Genomic DNA, 26,366 nt, shown 5'->3' on the forward strand with positions numbered 1-26,366 from the left:
TCCTTCCTCCCACCTCCCCTATAATGGTGGCCGCTGCGTGGCCGCGCAAGCGGGCGCACCGCTGACACGCCCAAGGCAAGCCAAAGGCAAGCCCGTCTGCGCCCGTCCGCGCCTGGACCCCTGGCCCCCGCGGATGCCACGATGCCCGTCTCCACTACGACGCCAGCACCCTCCATGCACTCAACACCGGACGATCACACACCTGCTTCCTGACCGTCCCGAAACGCACTCACGGACCCTTCTGCTGCCGGAACTGCAGCTAAACCAGCATCCGATCCGCCAACCCACCCACCGTGAAAGAACGCAACCACCTCAGGTGCATCCTTCTCAACACCCGCTCCGCCCGCAAACACGCCGTTGAACTCTGGGGCCTACTCGACTCAACCTCCCCAGACGTCACCTTCCTGACAGAGACCTGGATGAACGACTCCTCGGCACCCGACATCACCATAGCCATCCCGGACGGCTACAAGATCACCCACAGAGACCGCACCAACTGAGTAGGAGGTGGAATCGCCATCATCCACAAGAACACCCTCAAGGTCTCGACCAACTCCGACGGCACCCTCAGCACTGCTGAACACCTGCACTTCCAGATCCACACCGACCCCAACACCACCCTCAGAGGAACTCTGATCTACAGACCCCCCGGACCCGGCCTCAGTTCAACAACTCCAACGTCGACTTCGTCAGCACGCACGCCCTCGCCTCCACGGACTACATCCTCCTCAGAGACCTGAACTTCCACCTCGAGAACAACAACAACACCAACTCCACCACTCTGATTGACAACCTCGCCAACCTCGGACTCAGACAGCTCGTCACAATGCCCACCCACTCCGCCGGCCACACGCTCAACCCCATCTTCTCCGCAAGCTCCCACGTCTCCTTCAGCCACACCACCGAACTCCACTGGACCGACCATCGTTATATCCACTTCGCCTTTCGGAAACCCACCACGCACCACGGCACCCACCAGATGCCCCACCGCAGCTGGAGCAAAATCACTGAAGACCAGCTAAATGCCGCCCTCACCCGAAGCCCACCTGCCGACCCCACCGACCCCAACACCGCCGCCAGCAACCTCAGATGCTGGATCGACGACTGTGCCAACACCCTCGCCCCGATCAAGAAACCCTCCAACAGATGCACCAACAAGAATTCTAGCTGATTCACAGCAGACCTCCAAACCTCCAAGCAAACCTGCCGAAAACTAGAGAAGAAATGGCAACGCAAACAAACACCGGAGAACCACTCAGCCCACAAGAACGCCATTCGCCAACACACCCACCTCATCAGATCCGCCAAAAGGACCTCCTTCAAGGACCGCCTCGACAGCAATGCACACAACAGCAAAGAGCTCTTCAACATCGTGAAGGAACTCTCCAACCCTAGCTCCAACACCAGCGACATCCCATTATCGCAAGACCTGTGCTACTCCCTCGCCACCTTCTTCCATCGCAAGATCGCAGACATTCATGACAGCTTTGACAACCTGACCACCCCTACAGCCAACGACACCTCAGACCCCACAGCCACCACCCACAGCGACCCCCGGCACGCCTGGACCAACATCAATGACGAGGACACCATCAAAATCATGAACACCATCCACTCCGGCTCCCCGTCAGACCGGTACCCTCACCATATCTTCAACAAAGCCAGTACCACCATCGCACCGCATCTCCGAAAGACCATCAACATCTCCTTCGAGACTGCGACCTTCCCGGAGAGCTGGAAGCACGTCGAGACCAACGCCCTGCTCAAGAAACCCAAGGCGGATCCAAGGTGCCTCAAGAACTTCCGGTCCATCTCACTGCTCCCGTTCCCGGTGAAGGTCATCGAGAAAACCGTCAACAAACAGCCGACCCGCTACCTCGAGGAGAACAACATCCTGGACCTGTCCCAGTCTGGGTTCCGCTGAAACCACAGCACCCGAACTGCCCTAATCGCCACCACCGATGACATCAGAGCCCTGCTGGACAACAGAGAAATCGCGGCCTCATCCTCCTGGACCTCTCAGCCGCCTTCGACACTGTCTGCCACTGCACCGTACGCACACGCCTCCACAACACAGGGATCCGTGACAAGGCTCTGGAATGGACCACCTCCTTCCTCTCCGGCAAAACCCAGAGCGTCCGCCTCCCCCTTTCCTCTCCGAAGCCTCCGAGAGTATCTGCGGCGTACCCCAAGGATCATCCCTCAGCCCGACATTGTTCAACATCTACATGGTCCCGCTCGCCCACATCGCCAGACTGCACAACCTCAACATCATCTCCTACGCCGATGACACACAGCTGATTGATTCTCTCCCTCACCAGGGATCCCCTCACTGCTAAAACCAACCTCCACAAAGGGATGAAAGCTGTCGCCGAATGGATGAAGAACAGCCGTCTGAAGCTGAACTCGGACAAGACTAGGGTCCTCATCCTTGGCTCCACCCCCTCAGCCTGGGATGACTCCTGATGGCCGACTGCCCTGGGAGCAGCACCGACCACGCACGCAACCTGGGGTTCATCCTCGACTCAATGCTCTCCATGACCAAACAAGTCAACGCCGTCTCCTCTTCCTGCTTCAACACCCTCCGCATGCTCCGCAACATCTAGAGGTGGATCCCCACCAACACAAGAAGAACGGTCACCCAGGCCCTCGTCAGCAGCAAGCTGGACTACGGAAACACCCTGTACATGGGAGCCCCGGCCAAACTGCTGAAACGACTACAACGCATACAGAACGCCTCTGCCTGCCTGATCCTTGACATCTCCCGACACAGCCACATCACCCCCCACCTGAGAGACCTGCACTGGCTCCCCATCAACAAGAGGATCACCTTCAAGCTCCTCACCCACGTGCACAAGGCACTCCATGACACCGGACCAGCATACCTCAACAGCCGACTCACCTTCTATACCCAAACTGCCGAACTCGTTCTCGCCACCGCCCCCCGCATCCAAAGAACGACCTCCGGCGGCAGATTGTTCTCCCACCTCGCCGCCAAGACCTGGAACACCCTCCCCATCCTCCTATGACAGACCCAGGACTTACTTACCTTCAGGAGGCTACTCAAGACCTGGCTCTTCGAGCAGTAGCAGCACCCCTCCCCCCAGCGCCGTGAGACCCTCACAGTGAGTAGTGCACTTTACAAATGTCATGATTGATTGATAGACACAAATATCGTGATGTACTAATATCGTTGACAAAGATATCGTTTTTTGAACTAAGTTATATTGCTTTAAAGAATATCAATGTTTTTAATATCACTTTGAGTTAAATAGTTGGTAAAAATATAGTTTTAAAATAATTTTAATGTGTTTAAATTGATATATTCATTTTATGTGTAGCAAGCATTTATATTAATGTTATTAATTTTTTTAAATTATAGCTTGTAATTCTAAGTGATTTCGATCTTTTTTATTCACTCTTTAATAGCAGTTTATAGTGTCGTAGTGGGTCGTTAGGTTTGTAGTGGGATAGGGTGGGAAATTAATTAAGTATTACTTAATTGTTAATTATTTAAAACATTTTATTAATTTTTTTAATTTATATTTATTATGTAAATTATATATTGATGATTTATTTTCATTGTTAGCTTTGTAGGGGCACAGAGTGAGAAGTTAATTATGTAATAGTTAATCGACAATTAACTATTAACTGTTAATTATTTATTCGACTTTTAATTTTTAATTAATTGTTAAATAATTATTTGCTTCATTTTAATTATGTAAAATATGGAATACTGATTTATTTTACTGTCATATTGGTTGGAGGCTGTTTGTAGGGGCATAGGGGGGAAGTTAGTTAAGTAATAATACAATAACTATTACATATTATTTGTAAATTAATTATTTAAATGAATTTAAAAAATGTTAATATGTAAATTTACTTACATTATTTTCAAATATTAATATTTTTAAATTATCATTTTGTTTATATTTTAGTTGCATGCTGCTAGGTTTGTAGGCGTCTAGGGTGGGAAGTTAATTCAGTATTAATTAACAATTAAATATTAATTAATTATTTATTAGATTTTAAATATGTAAATAATGCAATACTTATGTTTTTAGGTTTATTTTAGGGGTATTGGGTGGGAAGTTAAATGAAATTGAATAACAAATGATGTAAATTGATAAATTGATTTTAGGTTTATATATTTTTTTCATGTTAATTAATAATTTTTATATGAAGAGTTTCATAATATTTCGACATTCATGGGTTTACTCATATATGGGATGTGTTTGAGGTGAAGTACGTTCCCTACTCTTGCTTAGACTGCAGTAGGAATAGTAAAAGTAACCTGTTCGCAGTTCAACAGTTTCCCTACTGTTTGGTGTGGGAATAGTAAGTTTCACCCCTATGAAATCCAATGCTTATATGTACTGTTGCACAGACAGGAGTGGGAATAGTAAATGTAACTCCTCCAAAGTGCAACACTTTCCCTATTGTTGTTTAGACTGGAATTGGCAAAGTTTATTTCATCCTCCTCTTCGCGAAGTCCAACGCTTTCCATACTGTTGGTTAGAGTGGAGTGGGAAGAGTAAATTTAACCCCTCCGAAGTTCAACACTTTCCCTACTGTTGCATAAACTGGAGTGGGAATAGTATATTTAATATTCTTAAACTCTAATAGTTTTCATAATATTGGTCAAATAGATTTTATAGCACTAATTGTTTTTTAATATATGTTATACTATTTGTTTTTATTTTTAACTTTATTTTAATGTTTATAGTATTTTTAGTAAATGTGTTTTTTGGGTTTAAAAATGTTAATATTATCTTTATTGCCTCGATTGATGAATCTATTTTTTGTTATTGGATTGAATTGAATTCACTTGGTAGTTCACAGCCAAGATCATTTTTTAAAAATAGGGCCAAATAGACCATTTCACAGCACAGCTTTCAAATACAGTTGCTAAAAGCCATAGGCTCTAAATGGATACTTAGGAAACATTATGATACTTTGAGGGTAGGCCAAACAAGCCTGATCCTCCTGAGGATTGATACAGATATGCCTGCCCCAAGAACGTTTTAAATAAAAGGGAGGTTGGAAAAATATAACATACACAAGTCTCACAATCTCAGACTATACACAGCATATATATGCACCTAAAAAAAGTTCAAACGGAGTTTTGGATACAAATTAAAACGAAGAACAACTAAAATTCCAAGTTATAGTGAATGAATAATTTGCATAACAGATAAGAAAACCATAACTAACACACCAAATACAACACTTCCGATGCCACCTTTAATTAAACAGATGCAAATACATATGTTGTAAATCATATTGCAGATATATGCCAGGAACATCATACAATGACTATCTTAATCCACTCCCACATTTGAAACCCAAAAATCTTTTTTCTAAGTTGCTGCCTATTCTGAACTCCATTGCCATTAATAAAATACAGCCTCCTCTAAGGCAACACTCTCATTAAGATTTTCAATAGGTTTACAATAAGAAATAAGGGTTTTTCTGTTTACCTTTAGGAACACAAGACACCACTCCCTCAACTACTGCACATTTTTCTTCACCGTCACAGCTGTGGGGCTTACATGTTACACCTTCGGTTGGGCTGCAGGTGCAGACTTCAGTGCAGTTTTCATTCAAGATCTTCTGGTTGGGCTGGGTGGTTGTTGAAATAAATGGTTAGAGCTCTGAAAAAGCATTTACATTCATCTCTAAACAGGCAACAGCATTGTGAGACTACATTCCTTTGCTGGAACAGTTAACAATGTTTTCTACATATCATCTTTCTTTAATGTCTAGCTCATGAAAGTCTATTTGTTTGAAAAGTTCTTACCAAATTTTAAATCAGAAGTGAAATGATTTGTTTTGCACATAATGGTTAAATAAAGGTATTTACACTCTTGTCTTGACTGCTAACACGAATATTTATTCAAGTTGCTTTTCAATGACATTCAACTCTTGCAAAATCGGTCAACCAATGAACCAAGTGTTTTAGTCAACAAAGTTTACAAATAGTTTTTGAGGTGTCCTCTGAATCAGGATCTCCCTGTCACAGGACCTTTTGTGTGGGATGGCAGATTTGTTATGCCAATCTCCACCACAAGGGCTTTCAAGTTTCACTTTCCTTTAAGCTAAGTGCTTTCATCTGAAGACCAATTTTGCTAGTACCCATCGCCCCGGGGGCTAAATTCAATATTTGATTACTTCAGAACCTACGCTGTTCTGCAGCCAGTGTTACCATTACTTTGTATCCAACCTTTACTTTCTGTACGTAAGAGATATGTCTTTTGGGGGAATCAGGCCACACTAAAATGTTTGGGGTTATGCTGATAGGCTTCATATAATTTGGGTATGGTCACGTGTCTCAGCAGTACATGCATGACCCCCCTTCAGTTGGTTGTAGAGGGCTGACTTGTGTGTCTTTGAAACTGTCTGATGCGCTTTACTGAGATTGAGGCTATGTGAATGACCAACAGATTTTCTCAGGGCATGGGGAACAGCTTTTGGGATCTGGGGGATGATGGGGTGGGCGGAGTAGTTCATGTTCTTTATCATGGTTAGATTGGAATGTGGGGATGTGCACCCTTATGTGAATGTAATACATCTAATGAGTTGGGGGGAGATAGGTTCCAGTGGCAGGCTTAAACTCCAGAAAACCTGTGCTTGAATCCTTACCTTCTCACTTGCCCAAACTGTTTGATCCTTAGGAAATCATTCTACCTCAAAGGGACCCTTTGACTTACGTTGAATGAAAGAATACCTATCATCAGTAATGTGCTTCTCATGCTAAGGGTCACTGTGTACACTCGTCCAACCTGAATAATTTTGCTTCACCAAAATTTCAATAAGCACAACATTTTTTAAGGCCTATTATACTCCACAGTTTGTGTCACACTCAGTGCATCCTAGAGGACAAGGAACTATTCCCTTCTTTGTGGCCTCCAACCACAAATGTGCACGGGAGGTTAATGAGGGTCTGCACTAAAATTGGCTTCCATATCATACTTATCACCAACATTAGAAATCGTTTTCGGTAGCCCAAGTACTGTTTTCCTCTATATGATCCTCTTCCTCTCTGTATTTCTTTGCATCCATTTTAATTTATTGCTGTTTTATCTCCGTCACTGACCACTGTGTCTATTTGCCCATATCAGTATACGTATTTTAGTATGCCCATGCCTATATTGCTGGGCATATTAAATATATTTGACCAAGGAAGTGGTTATTCCTTTAGCTAATATCTCCATCCTCAATTGCTTAACATTAGGTCAGCTACTTGATATGTCTATTACTGTTTATAATCAGTAATACTGTATGGTGCTGTGTGTTATCACTTTATGCAAATCAGTCCCTATATTTGCAGGGCAGAGACTCTGTCGTCCTGATGGAGTAAACTCCGTTAGCCGATAACTAAATGAGGACCTTAGTCTGTGCTTCCTGGCGGTCAGGCACAGTTACAGAGTCATCAGCCTCCCATCCTAGCACCAGCAGAAACTAATAGGTAGTCAGGCGCTGGCAATACTATGATAGCACAACCATCCAATAGCCAATGGAAGGTGCACACAGTGTGCCCTCATGCTCCCCATAACAACATTTGCTCTATTGAACTAATCATTATATTAACAAAATATTTAACATGCGGGAGGGTCTCCTACTCCTGTAGTCCTCAGTGTTCACTGGGTGAAATCTTAAGTTAAAAGACAATGGTTAAAGAGTTCATAATGAAAGAGAGGCCCAATGGACAGTGTGGGCCAGCTGGGACTGTGGACACCCCAGAGGCAAGAAAAGAAGGGCAGTAAAGTGAATGGGGCAACTGTGACTCAGATGGTCATAGAGAATGGCCAACCCTCCTTAAAGGTCATGATGGCAGCGGAGAAGGCCCTGGGAATGCAATCCAACACATCAACCTGAGCACCACGGCCTCGCAGGGATCCTGGGACGAGGACAAGGTAGAAGACTCATCAGGGTCCCATGAAGGGAGAGAACCAGAGTGGTTTTGGAGGTTACTCACTGCATAGAGGTCAGAGATGAGTGGAATGTCCCTCGCCTCAAGAAGCCCATCAATGCAGACCAAAGAAACGGTAAGACCATGGGACTGGAGCAGAGGAGGTAGGGTAGTCTGTAGCAGGGGGGTTGCCCTTGGACAGGCTGAGGAAATGTGTCACGTAGGACAAAAAGGCAGGCGGATGGTGGAAGAAGAAGACAGGCTTTGGAAGAAGGGGGACTGGAGAGCTCAGAACGAGTGAGGCAAGAGTGTGGCATGATTTCAGAGCCAGAGCCAAGGTGGGTAAACCTGAAGTTGTCAGAAGCACCCGGTGCCAGTGGGGAGTCAGACATTGAGATGGAAGAACCAAGGCACAGGAGGGCAGCAAGTGTTTTTCCATGTCAGAGGACGTTAATGCTGCCACATGAAAGCTATCTGTGGGTTTACTGAGGCAGATAATGGAGAATAAGGACAAGAGACCAAGGTGATTCCAGAGCTGACTATAGTACACGAACAAGCCTGTCAGTAAGTATGAAGGAGCTTGGTGGGATCCATGGAGAGTAGATGACAGTGAGGCTCTTGCAGCAGGCAAGGAGAGGTGTGCTGGGACCACTCATTGGAGGAGGAGGAAGAAATTAAAGTAAGGAGTTCACACAGTTTTAGAAGGTATTATCAGACTCTTGGTAAAAATACTTGGAGAAGAGTCGTCAGAGGACAAGTCAGAAAAAGCTAAAAAGGTGGGACCAGGGGAGCAAGTTGGGGGGTGCTGAGATGGGAAAAAGGGGTAGAGGTACTAACGAGACAGGGAAAGGACAGCATGGGAAGTGTCTGGTCAAAAGAATAAAGAGGAGGACAAGGTAGTGAAATTGCCATACACTGTGGCGGTGGATGCACTGGGAGGGTATTTGCTATTTAACAGAAAGGGATTGACTTGGGCTAATGAATATATTGATATTTTCAAACTGTAGAGAGAGATAAGGTGTAAGAAAGGGTAACATGCGGAGGTGAAGGAGCTGGGCAAGCTCCTGAATATAAACAATTGGACCACAGTGTTCATGATTTATACCAGCATCATTTGTGAAAGGAGTAGTGTAGTGTTATTCAAATACCTGGAGTGCTACAAATTGCCAGTACTAGTGTCATACGGTTTCTATACATTTAGTAGTACTAGGTATTAGATCAACAAAACTACATAATAGAGGGTCTGAGTCTTCTTAAATCATCAGGTCTAGCTCACAGTACCACATCTAAATTCCTAAACCTCCAGAGTTATTAATGATATTGGCAACCTTGAATATGAACTCTTATTCTCAAGGAATTTGTAGAAACAGTTCTCACGCTTTCGTTTGTCCCTTGTGCATGCCCAAGGTTTCCCAAAGGTAAGAGACAATAATATATTTTCAAATGTTATTGAAAAGATCTAATCCTTATAAGTAAAACATGAACTGCGATAATTAGACATATGAGACACATCATTGTTATAAACATTATTGAGATGGTGAAATATACAAACAATCCAACCATGGTAATTGTTCCTAATGTTACTCCTATCTATCGCGAATACCCATACACTAGTGAGAGCATGGTGGGAGGACTCTTCTGCCAGACCCAGTGGAATGATCTAACCTCATACATTGGTGTAATGTCTCAGGAAGGCAAATAAACAAATTAACTCCATCTCAGTGTGCAAGCCTGCACACATCTCCGTTTGAGCAGCTATCTTCCTTCTTAGAATTAAGGTTAGGGCCTGCGGAGCTGCATCTCAGTCACAGCCATTAGCAGCTTCCATGATAACTCCGATGTGAAGTGCCTCTCACTGGGTTCAAAATGGACGCTGTTTAAATAATTAACACTGGCCTTATCTCCTCTGCCAGAGATGCAGAAAAATATCCTTACTGAGGGCCTGAGTACAAGTTTAGCGATCCATAGGACTGCCAAACTCACAGTGGAGGTGCGATGGCAGTCGTGGACTGCCGCACCAGTGGTCTGACCACCGTATTACGAGTACGGCGGTTGGACAGCAATAGGATCGCTGCAACCACTAGGGATCTGTGATCTCTCGCGGTGGCATGGCGGTCTGAGGGCCACAATATGCTGATGGTGCCTCTGCAGCAACACAAAGCATATTATTCGTTTCCACACATCCACCCTTTTCATGGCGGTAAACTTAGGGTGCCCTACAGTGCCCTCTGTTCCCTCAGGGCCATGTGATGCATGCAGGGGGTACATGGTGTGCCCCCTTGTCTGCATGCACCCCCTTTCCTGCACGGCATGGACTTTACAGCCCATGCCATGCAGGAAAGGGCTTTGGTGTTCCCATTGCGGTCCCTTTTTAATAGGCACCTCCAAGAAAAAGGCAAAGAACCACCCACCAGACCATGAGATAACTCGTCATCTGGCAGCCAGCCAGCAGTGAGGTTTGGCTGTGTGTGAGGAGCGGTGGTGTGGCAGCCCGCTCCCACACCACCAAACTCATAATTAGTCCCTTAGTATGGGCAAAAGAGACGTCTCCTATGAGCAAAAAATAAACCAAGACTTTGTGTTCTGAAATGTGTCCCTGAAAGTAACAGTGCAGACTACAGAACAACCAGGAGCGGTCAATGTCAGAGGAGAGAGGCGGGTGGGGGCGGGGGGGTTTCAAGGAGACAACAACAAAAAAAAGGGGGGGGGAAGAACTTACCTGCAGCCTACCGCATCACTTGCCTTCTGCTCCTCTTGTGGCTCCACTGCCGGCACAGGCTCCCAGACTCCCCTGCGGCCAATCCTGAAGCTGCTCTCATGCATAGGAGCAGCTTCAGGATTGGCCTGAATGTCCTCGATCTGTGCTCCCCGGGAGAGTGGGAGCCTGTGCTTTGCTGTCTCAGATCGAGCAATGCAGCTGGGATGGAAACAGCTTCACTGAGCATGACGGTTTGGCTGGCCTGATAGATCCCCGTTGGTGCCCATCATCCCCCTAGCCTGCCCCCAAGATTCGGCGGGAAACAAAATAAAACGACGATAAACCCAGATTTATTATCTTTTTATTTTTATTTTATTTTTATGCTGCTGGTGGGGGGCGACGCTCCTCCACCATAGCGGCGGGGACGCCACTGAGAACGTCGTCCACCAAGAATGAATGCGTGCGCGGCATTTTCATGTGAACAACATGTTCAAACCACTATCTTAAAAATTTGCTCAGTTAAAAGGGAACATCAAAATGGGGACTAAATGTAACCCCTATAACACTAGCTTTGACGAGTTAGCGTGGTTACACTATGACGATGAATTTAGGTCATATAGGAGTGGAAGTCCCGCAAAGTCACAAAACTGAACAACAAACTGACTGCAGTTTATGACACCCACGTGACAATTACTGACTTTATATGTATTTACCCATCTATTGATTTCAGTGCAGCTGTTTTCAGGGTGTCCTATGATGAGGAGTGTGCAATGCAGGGAGAATGGACCCAAATGAAGGCTACAACAAAGCATGCTGTCAGTACCCCTGCATAGTGCATGTGTGTCTGGTGTTTTCAGCACTTAGAGGTGCACCTGTCCCTGCTAGGAAACAGGATATATTTGGAGAAGGTGATAGAGGTCCTAGGGTAGAGGAATGTGGGAAGAGGCAGTAGGAAATAGAAATTTGATAAGAGGAAAAAGCAAATGGGAAGAGAAGAAAAAGGAAATTAGACTTTGGCCTAGTCTGAAAGAGCCCAGACGAGACAGGCATCATGAAGAATTAGAGCCTTGTTGAAGGCTATGCAGGCTCAAAGCCAAGAGGTTAAGCTGGAGTTAGTGGATATTGAAGAGGAAGGTTTGGGCATTTCAGGAGTGTGAATTGTTTAGGGAAAGGGATATTTATTCAACATTAGCTCACTGTTTGGGGTGTGTTAGAGTGTACAGTAGGTTTGTGCAATGTAAGCTTGTCTGGTTCTCAAATAAAGTGACCTTCTACTGCTTAAGAAGTGAATCCATGGCAGTTCCTCTCTCACAAAGCCGGGGTAGATGTGCAGGTACTGCCCTCTCAATGCAAGGAGTCTTGAGAGAGGCAAGTACATAGATGCAGTGATGCTACCATGCTTGCCTCATTAGATCTCTGAATGTGCAAGCTTCAGTTCCTCGCTGTGAAAATTGCCCTGGTACATAGAAGATACTGGCGACAGTAGCTTAGGAAGCGGGGAGGATTGTAAGAGTAAAGGCTGTTGCTGAGAGCAAGCACTGAGAGCCCACTAAGGAAGAAACTGATTAACAGGAAAAACTAACTGCAGGAGGACAAAGGAGAGAGAGAGAACGAAAGGTGAACTGGAAAGGTGGCCAGGCCTAGGAGCAGACAGGCCTGGTATGCATTAGGGAGCATTAGAGAGACATGGAAGGGTATAAGGGCTCAAAGACAAGAAGTTAAACTGCAGGTTTGCAAATATTAAAGTGGAAGAGGTGGATATTTTAAGGGTAGGAAATATTTATGGGCGTGAGTTACTCAGTGTTATTTCACTGATTAGGGCACGTTGGAGTGTGCAACATAGCCAAAGGTCTGTGCAACGTGAGCATATCCTGCTCCTCAGTAAAGGGACCTTTCACACCTGAAGAAGTGAGTCCCTGTCAACTCGTCTCATAGTCACAATGAGATTTCATACAATCCGCCAGGTGGAATTGCCTGTTTGTGTGTCCTTAAATGATTTAAGTGAAGTTACCATTTGCTTACAGTAGAGCTGGACATAGCTTAACTTAGAGAAAGTAGATTAAGAATATGATTGTAGGGTCTAAAATATGGGCAAAGGTTAAGATGACGGAAAACCAATCAGTAGAATGTCAATTGCGCGAACCTTTTGACTATACTTTGAAGCATGAAGATGCGTGGGTAAGATTTCTAGTCTTGAGTCACAAATCCCTGGCAATTAAAGTTGTAAATCACTTTTTTAAGATGTTTGGAAGCAGATTTCTGACTTTTCTGTGACTTATCAAGGATTCAAGGATAGCTGTCATGCTGGCACATGTTCACTTGATCTAGTGGGCTACTGAGAATGTTGGGGCTAGGCGATGACACTACATTGTTTGAGCATTCAGAGGCTTTACATAGGCCAATGCAGCACCCCTGATGGGGCGGGGGGGCAAGCCTACAGCCTATGTTTATCTTTGAGATCTAGGAGCCTCATGGCCGCTCTACAAATTCTGATGAAGGTTCATCATTTTGTGTTAGATCACTATGAGCAGAAGATGGGAGTTCATGGTCTGGTAGCCAGAGTGGCAGAGGACCATCTATGTTACAGAGAGTCTGAAAGAAAGAGCTGTGGGGCATATTACCAAGGCCATGCGATAATCAGCTTTACGCGATTTACATTATTGCTGAATTACATCGTTGTGTTAGCGACGTATCATCAACGTTTTGCTAACAGGCGATGTAATTCCAGCGATAGAGGCCAAATAACAGGATAAGCGCGTGAAATCCAGCAAGGATTTCACAGCGCTCATGAAATGCTTGATAATAGGGGAGTGTGGACCTAACCAGACGATCCACCTCCCATACAAAACATGCCTAAGTCAGGTTTTAAGCAGATGTAAGAAACCGGCGATAACCGCGGTTACCGCGGCTTTTAATATCGCTTTGCGGTTCCTTGGCAGCGTTGTTAATACTGCGATGACGTGTTTGCGACCTTATTCTTGTTGTTTGAAGAAGGAACGCCTACTTTGCATCTAATTAGCGATGTAGATCGCTAATATGCGAAGAGTTACGAAAACGCCAGCTAACATGCGCTAATGCATGTTAGTGCTGCCTTGATGATTGTGCGATATAAAAATCGCAGCTTTTTCGGCGCTATGTGCCGAAAAAGTGGCGAGATGTGTGTTGATAATATGCCCCTGTGTTCCTTGTCTGCAAATGAGGAAAATATAAGGAAATGTAACAAATCCCGTTCTTCTGCTATTAAATGCAGCGGGGATCAGAACCGGAATCAAAAACCCGCCAACAGTAATTCAGTAACACCACAGAGGAGAGCAGATGTACACCTTTTATGCAGATGTTGCATTCCTCTGATTGATGCCCGTAGCCTATTTACTGTTGCATCTCTGATATACTATCATAATACAGGCATCAGAGTCTGAGAAATTATCAAACAGTATTTTTGACTTTTCATGGGGGCATTAAGTGACTTAATGAGCTGAGGTTACACAGTTTCCTCCATGATCAGGTGGTAGGAACCATTCATGTCTCTTCTTTCAGAAGATAACTGGTGAGTAATGCCCACTTGGTATACTATGGCTCCGACCTTCACTAGCTCTAAGTATGTGTAGAGTGGTGAGTCACATTCACATCAAACTCTAGCCAAAACGCTATGACAATGACGATATACATATATTGACATCCACTTAAAAGAAGGATTTTGAGATAAAGGTAAAATGAAGATTAAATAGATGACTACTTTTACCCGGAGATTTTATCAGTATTTTACCTACAATGAGTGTAACCAGCCAAATGCCCTTTTTTCGGTTTTGGTCTCGCGGGAGTTTAGAAGAATTACCTTGTAGTATTTTCCATCTTCAAAGCACCCACACTCATCCATGGTCACACATTTGAGGCCATCAAAGAAGAATCCATCGTCACATTCGCAGCCTTCAGCGCAGGTGGTTGGGCAGGTAGAAGTGTCAGAGATTTGTGCGCAACTTGTGGTGCAGGCATCCGCGCAAATCTCATAGTGACCGTTGGCTGGACAGTCCAAGGCTTAAGGAAAAGAAAGACATAGTCAATTTCTCAAATCTTAAATCCTATAGTAAGAGAAAAGATGTAGCATGAATATTATTCTTCCTAACCTGTACACCTGCTATCACACATTACTCGCCCCTACACTTTTAGGAGTACAAAATTGAGCTTTCTTGACTCCTACCACTTTACTGTTACCTTGAAATAGTATATGTAGCAGCAAAAATGAGGTGTGGCTATTTGTGTTTTGTCTTATTCCTCAGGTTCAAGCTGGGCTTCCAAAAGGAAGGTATACCGCCACAGAGGCTGGATAGTCCATATAATTATTTCTTAGGCTGTTTTATTCACACAACAGGTGTTCATCCTTTGGACGAAATTCGATTAATTAAAATTTGCCGCACACTTAAGTTATAGGAGTTTCTCATACCATTGAATAAGGAAAATAAATCTTCATGGATCTTAGGTTCTGTGTCCCCAGTTTTCAAAGGACACGTCCTTAGTTGTCACCATACGTAGTGATGTGTGATTTCACGTAGTATGCCTTTTTATGGGATCCACACTGTTTCCATTATGGAACACAATTCTACATGTACGTAGATGACACATAGTTGTTCAATCTGCCATAACCTCCCTCTACTCGAGCTATGGATCCACCACAGAATTTAAATATCTTTTTTTCTGCTGTGCCATGGTGGTTGCTGGTTAAAACATGTTTTGGAACTAGCCCTTGGCCCTAACACAGAAATTTCATTTTGTTAATTAATAGGGTGTAAGTGTGATACTTGATGCTTTGACTAAATATGTTTTAAAAATATCCATTAAACCTTACATGGTGCAAGGCTACTGATTACCTAATGATGAGTGATGTCTGTTGAACACATTGCGGTAGCTACTCACACTGTGCTTGCGCTTGATAATATGTTGTGACAAGGCAACCTGAAGTGATATAAACATGATGTTGCTGTTGAGTTGGCAGTAAGTACTCTGCAATTGGTTGATTATCCCTGTCTTTCAGATGCTGATGAGGTAGTTGTATGTATTCTTGCCTTAGAACTAACCTTCTTTTTTAAGTTCCATTCCTGTGTTTACTAGTGTATGTTCCCATCACTCAACAAACTACGTGAGTCTGCGAGGAGAGTTACTAATTGTGAGATTCGAGGAGGATCTTCTGGATAAAGGTGGGAACATTAAAAGGAAGGATTCAAAGTTAACTATGTTGCACTGGGTTGATCTTAAGTTTTCAGCACCTCAGGAACCTGAGGAGGCTACCTTGTCTGTAGATTTGCTCTAAGAAAGGCTAAGTGACTCTGGGGCATAATATCAAGACACGGCGTTAGAATTATCGGCGCTTTAGCAGCAGTTTTCTGCCGCTAAAGCGGCGATAATTTTAACGCCGTGCTTGATAATAGGCCCCCAAGTGAGGTAGTTGAACACATAACAAATGGATGGATTGGGTGGTCTCCATCTGCCATCAATGTATTTACATCTCCTTCCTGTGCTACTGCCTTTCTTGTCAAAAGCCGGCATGTGGTCACTCTGAATCTCTACCTCCTACCCTTTCACATTAAGATGTGAGGCTGGATCCTACGGCGAGAAGGGATCCTTTGAGCCCCCCACATATGTTGTACTTCCACTTGGCCACCAGATACCACTTGTGTTGCTTTCTGCTTCCTGCTATTACAATAGAAGACCCTGCTCAGTTCTTGTGGTGAAAAGATACACTGGAGGCTGGTCGACAATGCACAGCCAACACCACAGTCTGACATGTGCTGCAACCCGAGGCATTTATGAACAGATCTCAGTACCCATCAATAACAAACCTTAGACGAATGCCACATCGAAATGAAATGTGATCGTGGAAACGTCTTAGCTGCCTTCGGCTGCTTGTGATGAAGATGAATATCCAGCATGCACTCCTGTCCCTGCCAACTTTGCATCCGATGAGCGGGTGAAGGGACTTCATCAGACTTGGACCAAGCTCCCCTAAATGGAACAACTCCACCTTAAGGTTATCCAGCTGAGGCAGCCAACTTCATCCCATGCATCTGGGGGATGTGCTATACACATGCGTGCTAATGCCTTCATTTGAGCTCACAAGAGTCCATAGGTAGCCATGGAGAGGTGCCTACAGCACTGTACTGTACTCTGACTGGCTGCCAGCACTTTGGGTTGACAAATGCAAGTTGCCCAGATCTTCATCTTCCAGCACACACTGATTTCACACGCAAACTCTGGAAATGTGAGTCATAAAAAACTGGATGGGATTCTAGTAGTACCCAACGGATTGTCTAACTTAAGAGAGAGACTGCAACATTACTTCCAGTTCACTTCAGTATCACTCAGTTGGGTGGAGTCAACACTTCCTGTTTCTTGATCTGTACTGCTGTGTGATTGCTGTATCACACACATTTATTTTTTTGCTGAGAACTACCTTGGGGTCAGATCAAGCCGTGCCCATGATTAGGGGTGTGCAAAGTGTCCCTATCATTGGACTGCTTGTAGCTCATAAAGGAGTTTCTTACGCTGTTATGTTTAAGCCGATGCTCAGGTTTGTACTGCAGATTGGTAGTAGCAGCCCACAATTGATGGCTGGTACACTGAAAAACGACCTGACTTTTGCTCGTAAATTATCTTTAGTGCAGATTTCCTCTGGACTTTGAATCTGTATGAATGTTGGTGATCTTTATTTTTCTCGAAACTGCTTGAAAGGGGAGAAAGTCACTTATTTAATGTACAAACCCAAATGCAGAAACGCTTTTGAACTATTATTAGGGGTCCTGGCATTTGTGAGCATCAGGAGAAGTTTAAGACAACAACTTCTAACCTCTCTTACTCCGGCCTACGAGATCCTCCATAAAACAATGTTTGCCTGTGGATTGTGTTTGGGCAATGTGATAGCTCAGAGCTCAGTCAAAACTGTAGTCCCCCTGCCCCCCAAAAGACTCCTGCTATATACAGAATTGGAGGCCAAATAATGGGCAGAGTTTGCTCTATAGCTTAAAGAGAATCTTCTGAATCTTTTTTTAAATTAGAACAAACTGTATACAATAGAATTTCTGATTAGTTTACTCCTCTCTTGGAGTAATTCTAGCGTGATAATCATTCGAACTTGAAGCGACTTACGACAGAAAGCGCTGCTCCTCCATGCGCTGATGGTGATCCCTTCTGCCTGGCATGCAGTCACATAGGCCTGGAGGCTGTTGCACAGGATCTGACTGTCACCATTCCCTGCACACAGGTCATAGACACAGTTGTCAAAGTAAGGCTTGGGGTTGATCTTGGCGTGGCATGCCTTGAAGGGTCCATCGTCTGCAGTGAAGATACCGCACTGATCCCCTTTCTGGTAGTCTTTCATCTTGTCCTCGTCGCACTCTGGGCAGGGTGACCCAGAACCACCACAACCCTCCCCACAGGTGACTCCAGCCACAGGTACCTTCCAGCCACTGCCAAAGGCAGTGGCATCATTAACCTTCTTCAGGTCAGGGAGGAGGAATTCATCTGTCTTGTCTCCATTATAGTTCCCACACAAGCCACACATTTCACCCTTGTAGGTTGCTGGCACAGTGACGGTGGCATGGTAGATCAGGTCATAACCCACTTGAAGTCCAAAGTCTGTCTTCACAAGGAAATTGACACCGTACTTAAGGGCTCGGACCTTCCCATGCTCCAAGTTGAGAGGAAGGTTCTGGTACAAGCCATTTACCTGGAGAAGAAATGTTTTCCAACATGCATTAATTTCACAGAGAATATCATTATAAATAAAACAATCTTTTAAAAATCAGAACACCTTTTTCATGTTTTTACTGCATGCCGCACTTAGTTATTTATACCATTATTACAACGAAGGTTGACTTGTAGAGGTGGCATATGTCCACACCATCATTTGATCACACCATTTTCCTAGCAATCAAACACCGAGAGCATGATGGAAAGTAGAAAGTCCATGAGTTAGACCACTCCTTAATCATGTCTGCAGTATAGTGTCTTTAAGCCAACCAGCCAACTTCCAAGCCATGAGCGCCAGTAAAGTATTCTACAACCTTACCCTACAGGATCCGGCAACGCTTTCAGAGTCCCCTATGGAGTACTCTAAATATAAGTAGATCACACCAGCCAGCCTGCCCTGGTTAATTCCATCAGAAGGGAAAACGCCTGAGGTTTAATATCACAATATTACAAACTATGCTTGAGAAGGAGCAAGCACAGCTGAAGATAGTGAACAAGTCTTAAAGTACAAATGACATAGCATAGGGGCTCATTCACAAAGGTAAACTTATACTTTTGTGGACGTTTACTACTTTTGGGTATTCACAAGCTATGATTTTAATTTTACTAACAGTAATTTCATGGGTGCGAAGACTCCCCAATCCTGGCGGAGGCTCTGCACATAAAAAGATAGGCCTGGCCTATGCTTTTATGCCCAGAGTTCTCTGCCCCGACTACAGAGTGTCCTCAGTTGTAAAATCGCCATTAGCACCATTTGTAAAATTAAACTCATAGTTTGGGAACAACATAACAATTGTAGACTTACACAAAACTGCCAGGTATTTCTTATTTTATCTTCCTTGGGATGAATGCTAGATAAATGTTCTTTGGTGCTCAATGTATCTATTGTGCATGACACAAATTCTCCTATATTCTGGTGGTCCTAAGGTTGGCTCACCACAAAAAGCCTGCTGGTGTATTCAGTGAGCAAAGTAGAATGTCACAGTTTGGGGGAAATAAGCACAGAGACTCCCGGAAAAAAGTTATCAACTGAGTTTGATTTTATAAATTAATTACTTCCCAATCACTGTGCTAAGAAAAGAAAGTGTTGGGTAGGAGAGGAGAGACAGATTCGGTACGGACATACCGAGTTACCTTTAAATGTCATTATAGTTCAGGCATGTTTTAATAATCTTCCTGAAAATACTGGAAACAGTTACATCAATACATTTTAAGATTGTATGTTCCACAGCTTGGGAAGAAGATGGTAGAATAACCAGACGTGACTCCTCCATTTGAGCGGAGGACCGGTGCCCCGCTTGCTGCAAGCGCAGCAGGCCTACACAAATACTTATATGCCACAGTGCAAGAGTAGGGGCGGGGCTGAATCCTGCAACTGCAGGACTACCGCGGCACCTGCAGTGCGCATGTCAGGTTGGCCAGCTCTATTACTATGACCAGCCCGACATGCGCACTGTAAACCCAGCAATCCAATGGCTGTGAAGCAGCCGGAGAATTGCTGGCACAGGCCCCCATCCTCAAATTAAGCACTGGGTTAGCTTGCTCTCGCCAATCCTGGAGCGGCTCCCAGCATGACAGCAGCTCCAGGATTGGTTGTATTGTTTTCCAATGAGCAAGAAAGAAGTCCTTTCCTACTTGCGAACGCTAAGCAGGAAGAGAGTTGAGCACCCAGGGGAGCTGTATACGATGAGTTTTGCGCCTTAGCGCACCATCATAGTTTTATAGTTGTAGCCGCCACTGAGAATGACCTCCCTCCGATTTTAGACCGAAGGAAGTTATACTTCACAGACCAGACAGTAGGAAAGAGCAAATTGTTTGTAAATCCAACTTGTAGGAATAGGAGGCTTAATAAGTTTTTGGTACGGAAATAAATAAATAAAGGTGAGTCTTAAAGCGAATGCAGAGAATAAAAGCTAGGGCCAGAAAGGAGGAAAACGTAAGAATCAAGGGGTCTGTTTTGGTTCTTGCTTACCTTGATCACACCTGTTTTACCCTTCTCCAGAATGAGGGTATAACCGTAAACTTCCACTGCCACCAGCTTCGTGGTGGCCACTCTCCCATTACCCCACTTTTCATTCTCCACGCTGACGGCAAAGGGTGTCAAAGTGCTATTGTCTGTAGAGCAGGTTTTGGCCATGGTGTATGTGCAAGTGCCTTGGAAGTCAAAGTTGACTCCATCAAATGACCGATAGTGAGGGTCACCAGAGGCACAACACATGGCAGAGCCAAATGGCTCACACTTCTGGATACCGTCCACTACCTTGCACTCCTCGTGGGGGCCACAGGCGAAAGCCTTGCACTCAACAATTCCACCAACATTGCAGGTACATTGCTGACTGCATTGGTCATTGGTAAGGAAGGTCTCTCCAGACTTGTGGTAAACACCTGCGTAGGAACAGCCACAGTCAGAGATCCGAATGCATTGATCACCATTGAGCAGGAAGCCCTCATCACAGGCGCATCCTTCCTTGCAAGTGGGCGTGCAACCAGCAGGAGTGGACAATTCGTGACAAGTGGTGGCGCAGTCACTGGTGCACACCTCGTAGTGGCTGTTTTCAGGACAGGTGGGACCTGCAATAGGAAGGCAGAATAGTTCAAACAAAACATAACTAGTAATGAACATTTATATAAAAACAGTATACACAATGGTAACAATTTATCTAAAGTTATGATGATACTTTTAATTGTTAGATAAAGGGCAAGGGATTGTACAGAATAAGTTTACATATAGCCGAACGGTATAGGATATTAAGAATTAAATATGGGTCCCATTTGTCAGCATCGTCAGCATGTTGGCTAAAAAGGAATGAATGAGGAATCAGAAACCTTGTTTGGAGTAGTTTACTGGGATATTGGAATAGTTCATGTTAGTAAGGCAGGCATCAGGTATTCTGTAATTTATGATTATTCAATCTAGATTTGAGTTCATCATAATTTAAAAAGAAAGTGATAATATCCCAAAACAAGCGTCAGCTGAATTTTCAATGGACCCATCAATTAACAACTAATATTGAATTATCAATAAAAATTCCTGGATGGCTAAATGAACATGAAGTGGAAATAGATAAATCCAGATTATTGATTCTCTAGCATTGACTCTTTTGATTCTCTTACACATATAAGCACAATCAATGATCCCTTGTGTACTATATAATATAGTCTCATTAGCCATATTGAATCAACTGGGGCGGATTCAGATCTGCTCCTAAGGTCCTCATACAAATGATTGTCCCTTCCTGAAGGCTGGATTGAACCATGACATTAGCTACTGTAACGTGTAGGTTCGGGCTGATGAGCAGGCGTGTTCTACAGAGTCCTCTTATTTGCAGGAGCGCACCCCCGCAGAGGCCTGGGTTCCTAGTGGCAGCCTGGAAACTGGAACCAGAGGTTTTCACTAACTTGGCTGAAATGAGTCTGACAACCATAGACGCTGGCTGGCTATCTCAGTGACGTCTACACAGAGTCTCAATAAAACCCAGTAGACTCTTCCACTCAGCCAGATCCATTTTCCCAAGCAGTCTTTTCCCTCTGGAAAGCCCAAATAATAGTTATTCGTGCAGGTTCGAGGTTTCATTGTCATGCACCAGCCCTCGAAGCAGGAAGAAGCAGCAGGAGTCCAGATGGGACCTGCACAGGCAGCAAGGTAAGCAAAAACAGCTTTTAAATGTTGTGTGGTATGGGCGAGAGTGTGTTTCTGGTGAGGAAGTGTGTGTATGTGTGCGTGAAAGAGTCTGTAAGGGATAGTGACAGACAGTCAGTGAAGGAGTGAGTCGGATTGAGTGAGAATAGATGATAGGAAGAGTGAGTAGGAGTGGGAATGAATGAGATTAAAGGATTATGACAGTGAGTGTAACTAGGTGTAAAGGTGTGTGAGCCTGAGACTGAGTCAGAACCTGAGTGAATCATCAGAGAATGAGTTCAAGAATGAATAAGAGTGAGAACCATTGGACTGAACAAGTGAGAGTGTGTGAGACTGACTGAGTGAGACTGGGTGAATGAGATGAAGAATGAGTAAGACTGATTGAGTCTGAGTCAGAGAGAGATTGGGCGAGTCAGAATGACTAAGAATGGCTGTTAATGAGTAAAACTGAGTGAGTAAGATTGATTTTGAGCGAATCAGAACGAGTGAAACTGACCGAGAATGAGCGAGACTGAGTGAGTCAGAATGAGATTGAGTGAGTCAGAATGAGCGAGGATGAATGAGATTGGGTGATTCAGAGAGAGACTGAGTGAATTGGAATGAGTGGGACTGAGTGAATCAGGGAAAACGAGTGAGACAGAGTAAGAATGTGGGCGAATGAGTAGGTCAGAGTGAGGCTAATTGAAACTGAGTGAGACTAAGTGAGAATGAGTGAGTCACAGGGAGGCTGTGTGAGTTAGAAATGAGTGAACATGAGTAGGACTAAGTGAGACTGAGTGAGTCAGATTAAGTGAATCAGAATGAGTGGGATTGAGTGACAGTAAGTAGGAATGAGTGAGACCGAGTGGGTCAGAGTGAGAATAAATGACAATGCATGAGTCAGTAAGACTGAGTGATGCAGAGTAAGTTGCTCACTGGAGTTCGAGTCTAGGATTACACCCCATCACTTTTAAAGGTCACTGGAGGGCACTGCTAAAGAAGCTGTCCTCCTCTGTCCTGCCCAGAGTGTCCAAAGAGCAGAGCACCTACTCTGACCCGGAAGAAAATCACATGGCCCAGCGATTGAGACCTGGCTGAAGGTTGACCCAGGAAAGCAGCCCTGGCCAGGACCTTGAACTAGGACTAAAGCAGCGTGAACTATTGACAACAACAGAAGTTTAAATTACTACACCTATTGGTGAGCTTGCACTATCACTCTGCTAACTAGATTGGCAGGAGCCCTTTTTCCATTCCAAGAATAAGAGGGCTCACCATGTTTAAATTTGATTCAATCATTTGATACACAGTTTTTAAGATAAATGGATTAATACCTTTGGTTGATCCTAACCCTAAGCCAGTTATTTCTCCAGTTATGGCTAGAAATTGCAACACCCAGCCGTTAGGGCCCCTAAAGCTAGTTCTACCCCAGGAGCACACCCCTTTCCTGCACAAGTTGCTCGCAGAACATTTAGTCTTAAAATTGGTCAGCCTGACCTATGTCTGGTTTTCCCCTTCTTCAGACCAGTGGATCCCTGTGTTCCCAGTAACTGAACACTGGGAGCGCGGTCATGGAGCCCTTTTCACGTTATCACACGTCTTCACTTTGCCGGTAGAAATTCCCAGTTCACTTTGGGGGTTGGATTTTGGAGAAGAACCCAACTTTAAGTCCCATAAACAAGGCCTCGCAGGAGGTGTGCACACTGAAAAGGCATGGACAGCTCACGGCTTTCTACAAAGTGACAGGACTGGGCCTAAGCTCGGGAGACATCAAGAGTACTAACGTGTGTCTGGGCTCTGAATAGTAGTCTTGGATGACAGTGGAGAAGCAATAATAAAAATGAATTACAAGAAGCACTTTGATCAAAACAAAAAGGTGAAATAGAAACAAGTGTGAACAACGCAACCAATACATGAGATGATGAAATAAAGAGGTTCACAGGTCAAAGTTGAAAAGCCACCACAGCAAAAGCAAAAGAAAATCGTTTAAGCCAAACCTCAAAAGTATGCGCACTCTTAAATAGCACTTTAGGGTGCAAATGCCACGAATGCAATTTGGATCTAAGGAATGGGCTGGGACAGGTCCACGGTAGGGAAGGGCATATGAGCTAGTAACCTGTCTGTGAGGCCAAAAGGGGCCTGGCACCCACAAAACCCGGTAATCGTTAAGACAAGGGCTTCCTTTCCAAGGGGATCATAATGGACACCAACCAAAGCAAGTAAAACAGTTCAAACGTACTCCGGTATTACATTTGCATGCAGAAATGTAGTTCTGGAAGAGAAGATAGTTATGTATGTGAGTATTCCTAGGAACCTTAGGCAGGCTGAGCTTCCCACGAGTACTCTGGGCATTCTGTGTGAATTTCAAGAAAACCAGAAATTTCCACAAAACATAAGAAAGAGTTCAGATGAGTAAAAGTCCATGGTTCCTTTGTAGCCATGAGACAAAAACCCTGTGATTCGTGAATAGTACTCACTGCAGAAGCTATCCGACCGCCAGGCATCGATTCTGCCTCCTGCCTCCTGGCAGGCTTCGGCATAGCTGGCCACGGCCTGGCACGTGATCACCTCCTTCCCTTCATAGACACAGAAGTCATAAACACAGTCTGTGAAGTATCCTTCCGCATCCACCTTCCCGATGCAGTCTCGGAAGGGTCCACTGGGGTCTATGATTATCTCACATGCCAACTTCTTCTCTCTGTGTTCTTTTTTCTTGTCTGCCAAGTCATCGCAGCCTTTAGGTGGGTTCTCGGTGCAGTCTGAGGTGTTACCAACCTTCCAGCTTTGGCCGAAGGTATTTGAGTTGTCAGCCACCTCGCCATTGCTCATGGTCAGCTCGTCTTTCCCGCTGCCGTTGAAGTCTCCGCAAAGCCCACACAAAGCACCTGCATATGTCCCCGGCACGGTGACCGCGACACGGGAATCCCAGTTGAATGTCACTCTCAGTCCAAAGTTGGTCTGCACCACCGCACTCCATCCAGACTTGAAGATGGAGAGCTTGCCATTGTTAATGCTGTAGGGCAGCGTGATGCGCAACCCATTCACCTGCATAGAGTCAAACATTCAAAAGAGCAAAGTTAGTAAGGCTGTGATGAAACATATCGATCATTGTAGCACCTGAAAGCTATCATGCCTACATGCCTGATTGACAAAGATGTTTAACGCCAACATCAAACTACCTGAATTATAATTGGTAGAAATTTAGCCCTACTAATGGGATTTGGAAATATGGAAATTATGGAACCCGGCTTACCTAGAGCTTTGTGTGGACCAACCAGATAGATGCTACCTGTAGAGGTAGAAGAAACACCTACTCTACAATAGATTTCTGGGCATACACATAGCCGTGGTATGGAGTTTTACAAACTGGACCCACCTGCAAATGTACCCCTTGCAGGAGTGGAGGAGGTGTGTCTCGTCTCCATGATGAGACTGGGGAAGTGGTTCCTCACCTAGGAACATATTTGCCCAGTGGAGAAACACAAGAGAATATGTGTTGTTGCTCATTTGCTCAGATTTCTAAATACAGAAGTTTCCTTAGGTAGAGTTTTTTTGGGTGGACATTTTATTCGTTATTACTCTTGGAAAAGTACAACTGTCGTAGTTTGCTGGAATTCTATTGGAACGACATGGAAGTTGGAATTTGCTTCCCACCATAGCAATCCAATGAGCAAATTCAAAGCATTTGCTCGCTACCTTTGTGAATTGGGCGTTACATGCTTAAAAGAATGATGAGTGAGCGAGACACCAACTCTCTCATTGTTTCAAGTACCAATGAGGGTAGGGGTGATCTGGGATTACAATTATGACACTATCTTGACTCTTTCTACCCCTATCCTCAGTGGTCTCTCAAGATTCAAATGAGGCATTTCTGAGTCCCTAGTGCCCCAGGAGCAAGTGCAAAATAACTTTTGTTGACCACCCTCACTCACCTCAAGAACAAGCAAGGAATCGTCCAGGCACCCTGTTGCACAGTAACCGATGGCACTGTTACCTATGTGCACTCTTAAAGCTGTTACATGTGCATTTTGTAAGCTTCTGTAGCAGTATCAAGTTATTTAATATGTGTACATTAGAAAACATTTTTAATTTATCTGTTTTGTCATCCGGTCAATATATGTCACGGCATTAAAGTTCATGTAATGTCACTTCCTGTGATGTCTTCAGGTCGAAGGAGAATTGAAGTCACTTCTGCTACTACTCCTAAATTTTCATGAAACGACACAAGTGATAGGTTTTCAACATATGTAGGGGCAAATTTGAAAAGATATTCAAAGAGTATGTTAACTGGTACACCTGTAGGACTACTTCATGTACTCCTAAATGCTTTACTCAATTGGCCGCAAGAAAAATTGGATTAAAATGGGAATATGTGTGGAATATCCGTGTACAGTTTGTAC

At 44.5% G+C, this 26,366-nt stretch overlaps 1 protein-coding gene across 1 annotated transcript in view; it reads right to left on the bottom strand.

Annotated features, from left to right (window-relative positions):
• The window catches only part of LOC146809166 (IgGFc-binding protein-like), a 249,274-nt gene that overhangs the window by 121,614 nt on the left and 101,294 nt on the right, over window positions 1–26,366 (bottom strand). The window contains exons 6-10 of the mRNA XM_085615958.1: window positions 24,444–25,011; window positions 20,323–20,921; window positions 17,748–18,327; window positions 14,446–14,645; window positions 5,481–5,622 (exon numbers count right to left, since the gene is read on the bottom strand). Of these exons, the coding sequence (XP_085472084.1) occupies window positions 5,481–5,622; window positions 14,446–14,645; window positions 17,748–18,327; window positions 20,323–20,921; window positions 24,444–25,011 (2,089 nt within the window). The remainder of the gene's footprint in view (window positions 1–5,480; window positions 5,623–14,445; window positions 14,646–17,747; window positions 18,328–20,322; window positions 20,922–24,443; window positions 25,012–26,366) is intronic.

Source organism: Triturus cristatus, chromosome 7 (genome assembly GCF_964204655.1).
Source record: "Triturus cristatus chromosome 7, aTriCri1.1, whole genome shotgun sequence".
In the NCBI taxonomy this organism is placed as follows: Eukaryota; Metazoa; Chordata; class Amphibia; order Caudata; family Salamandridae; genus Triturus; species Triturus cristatus.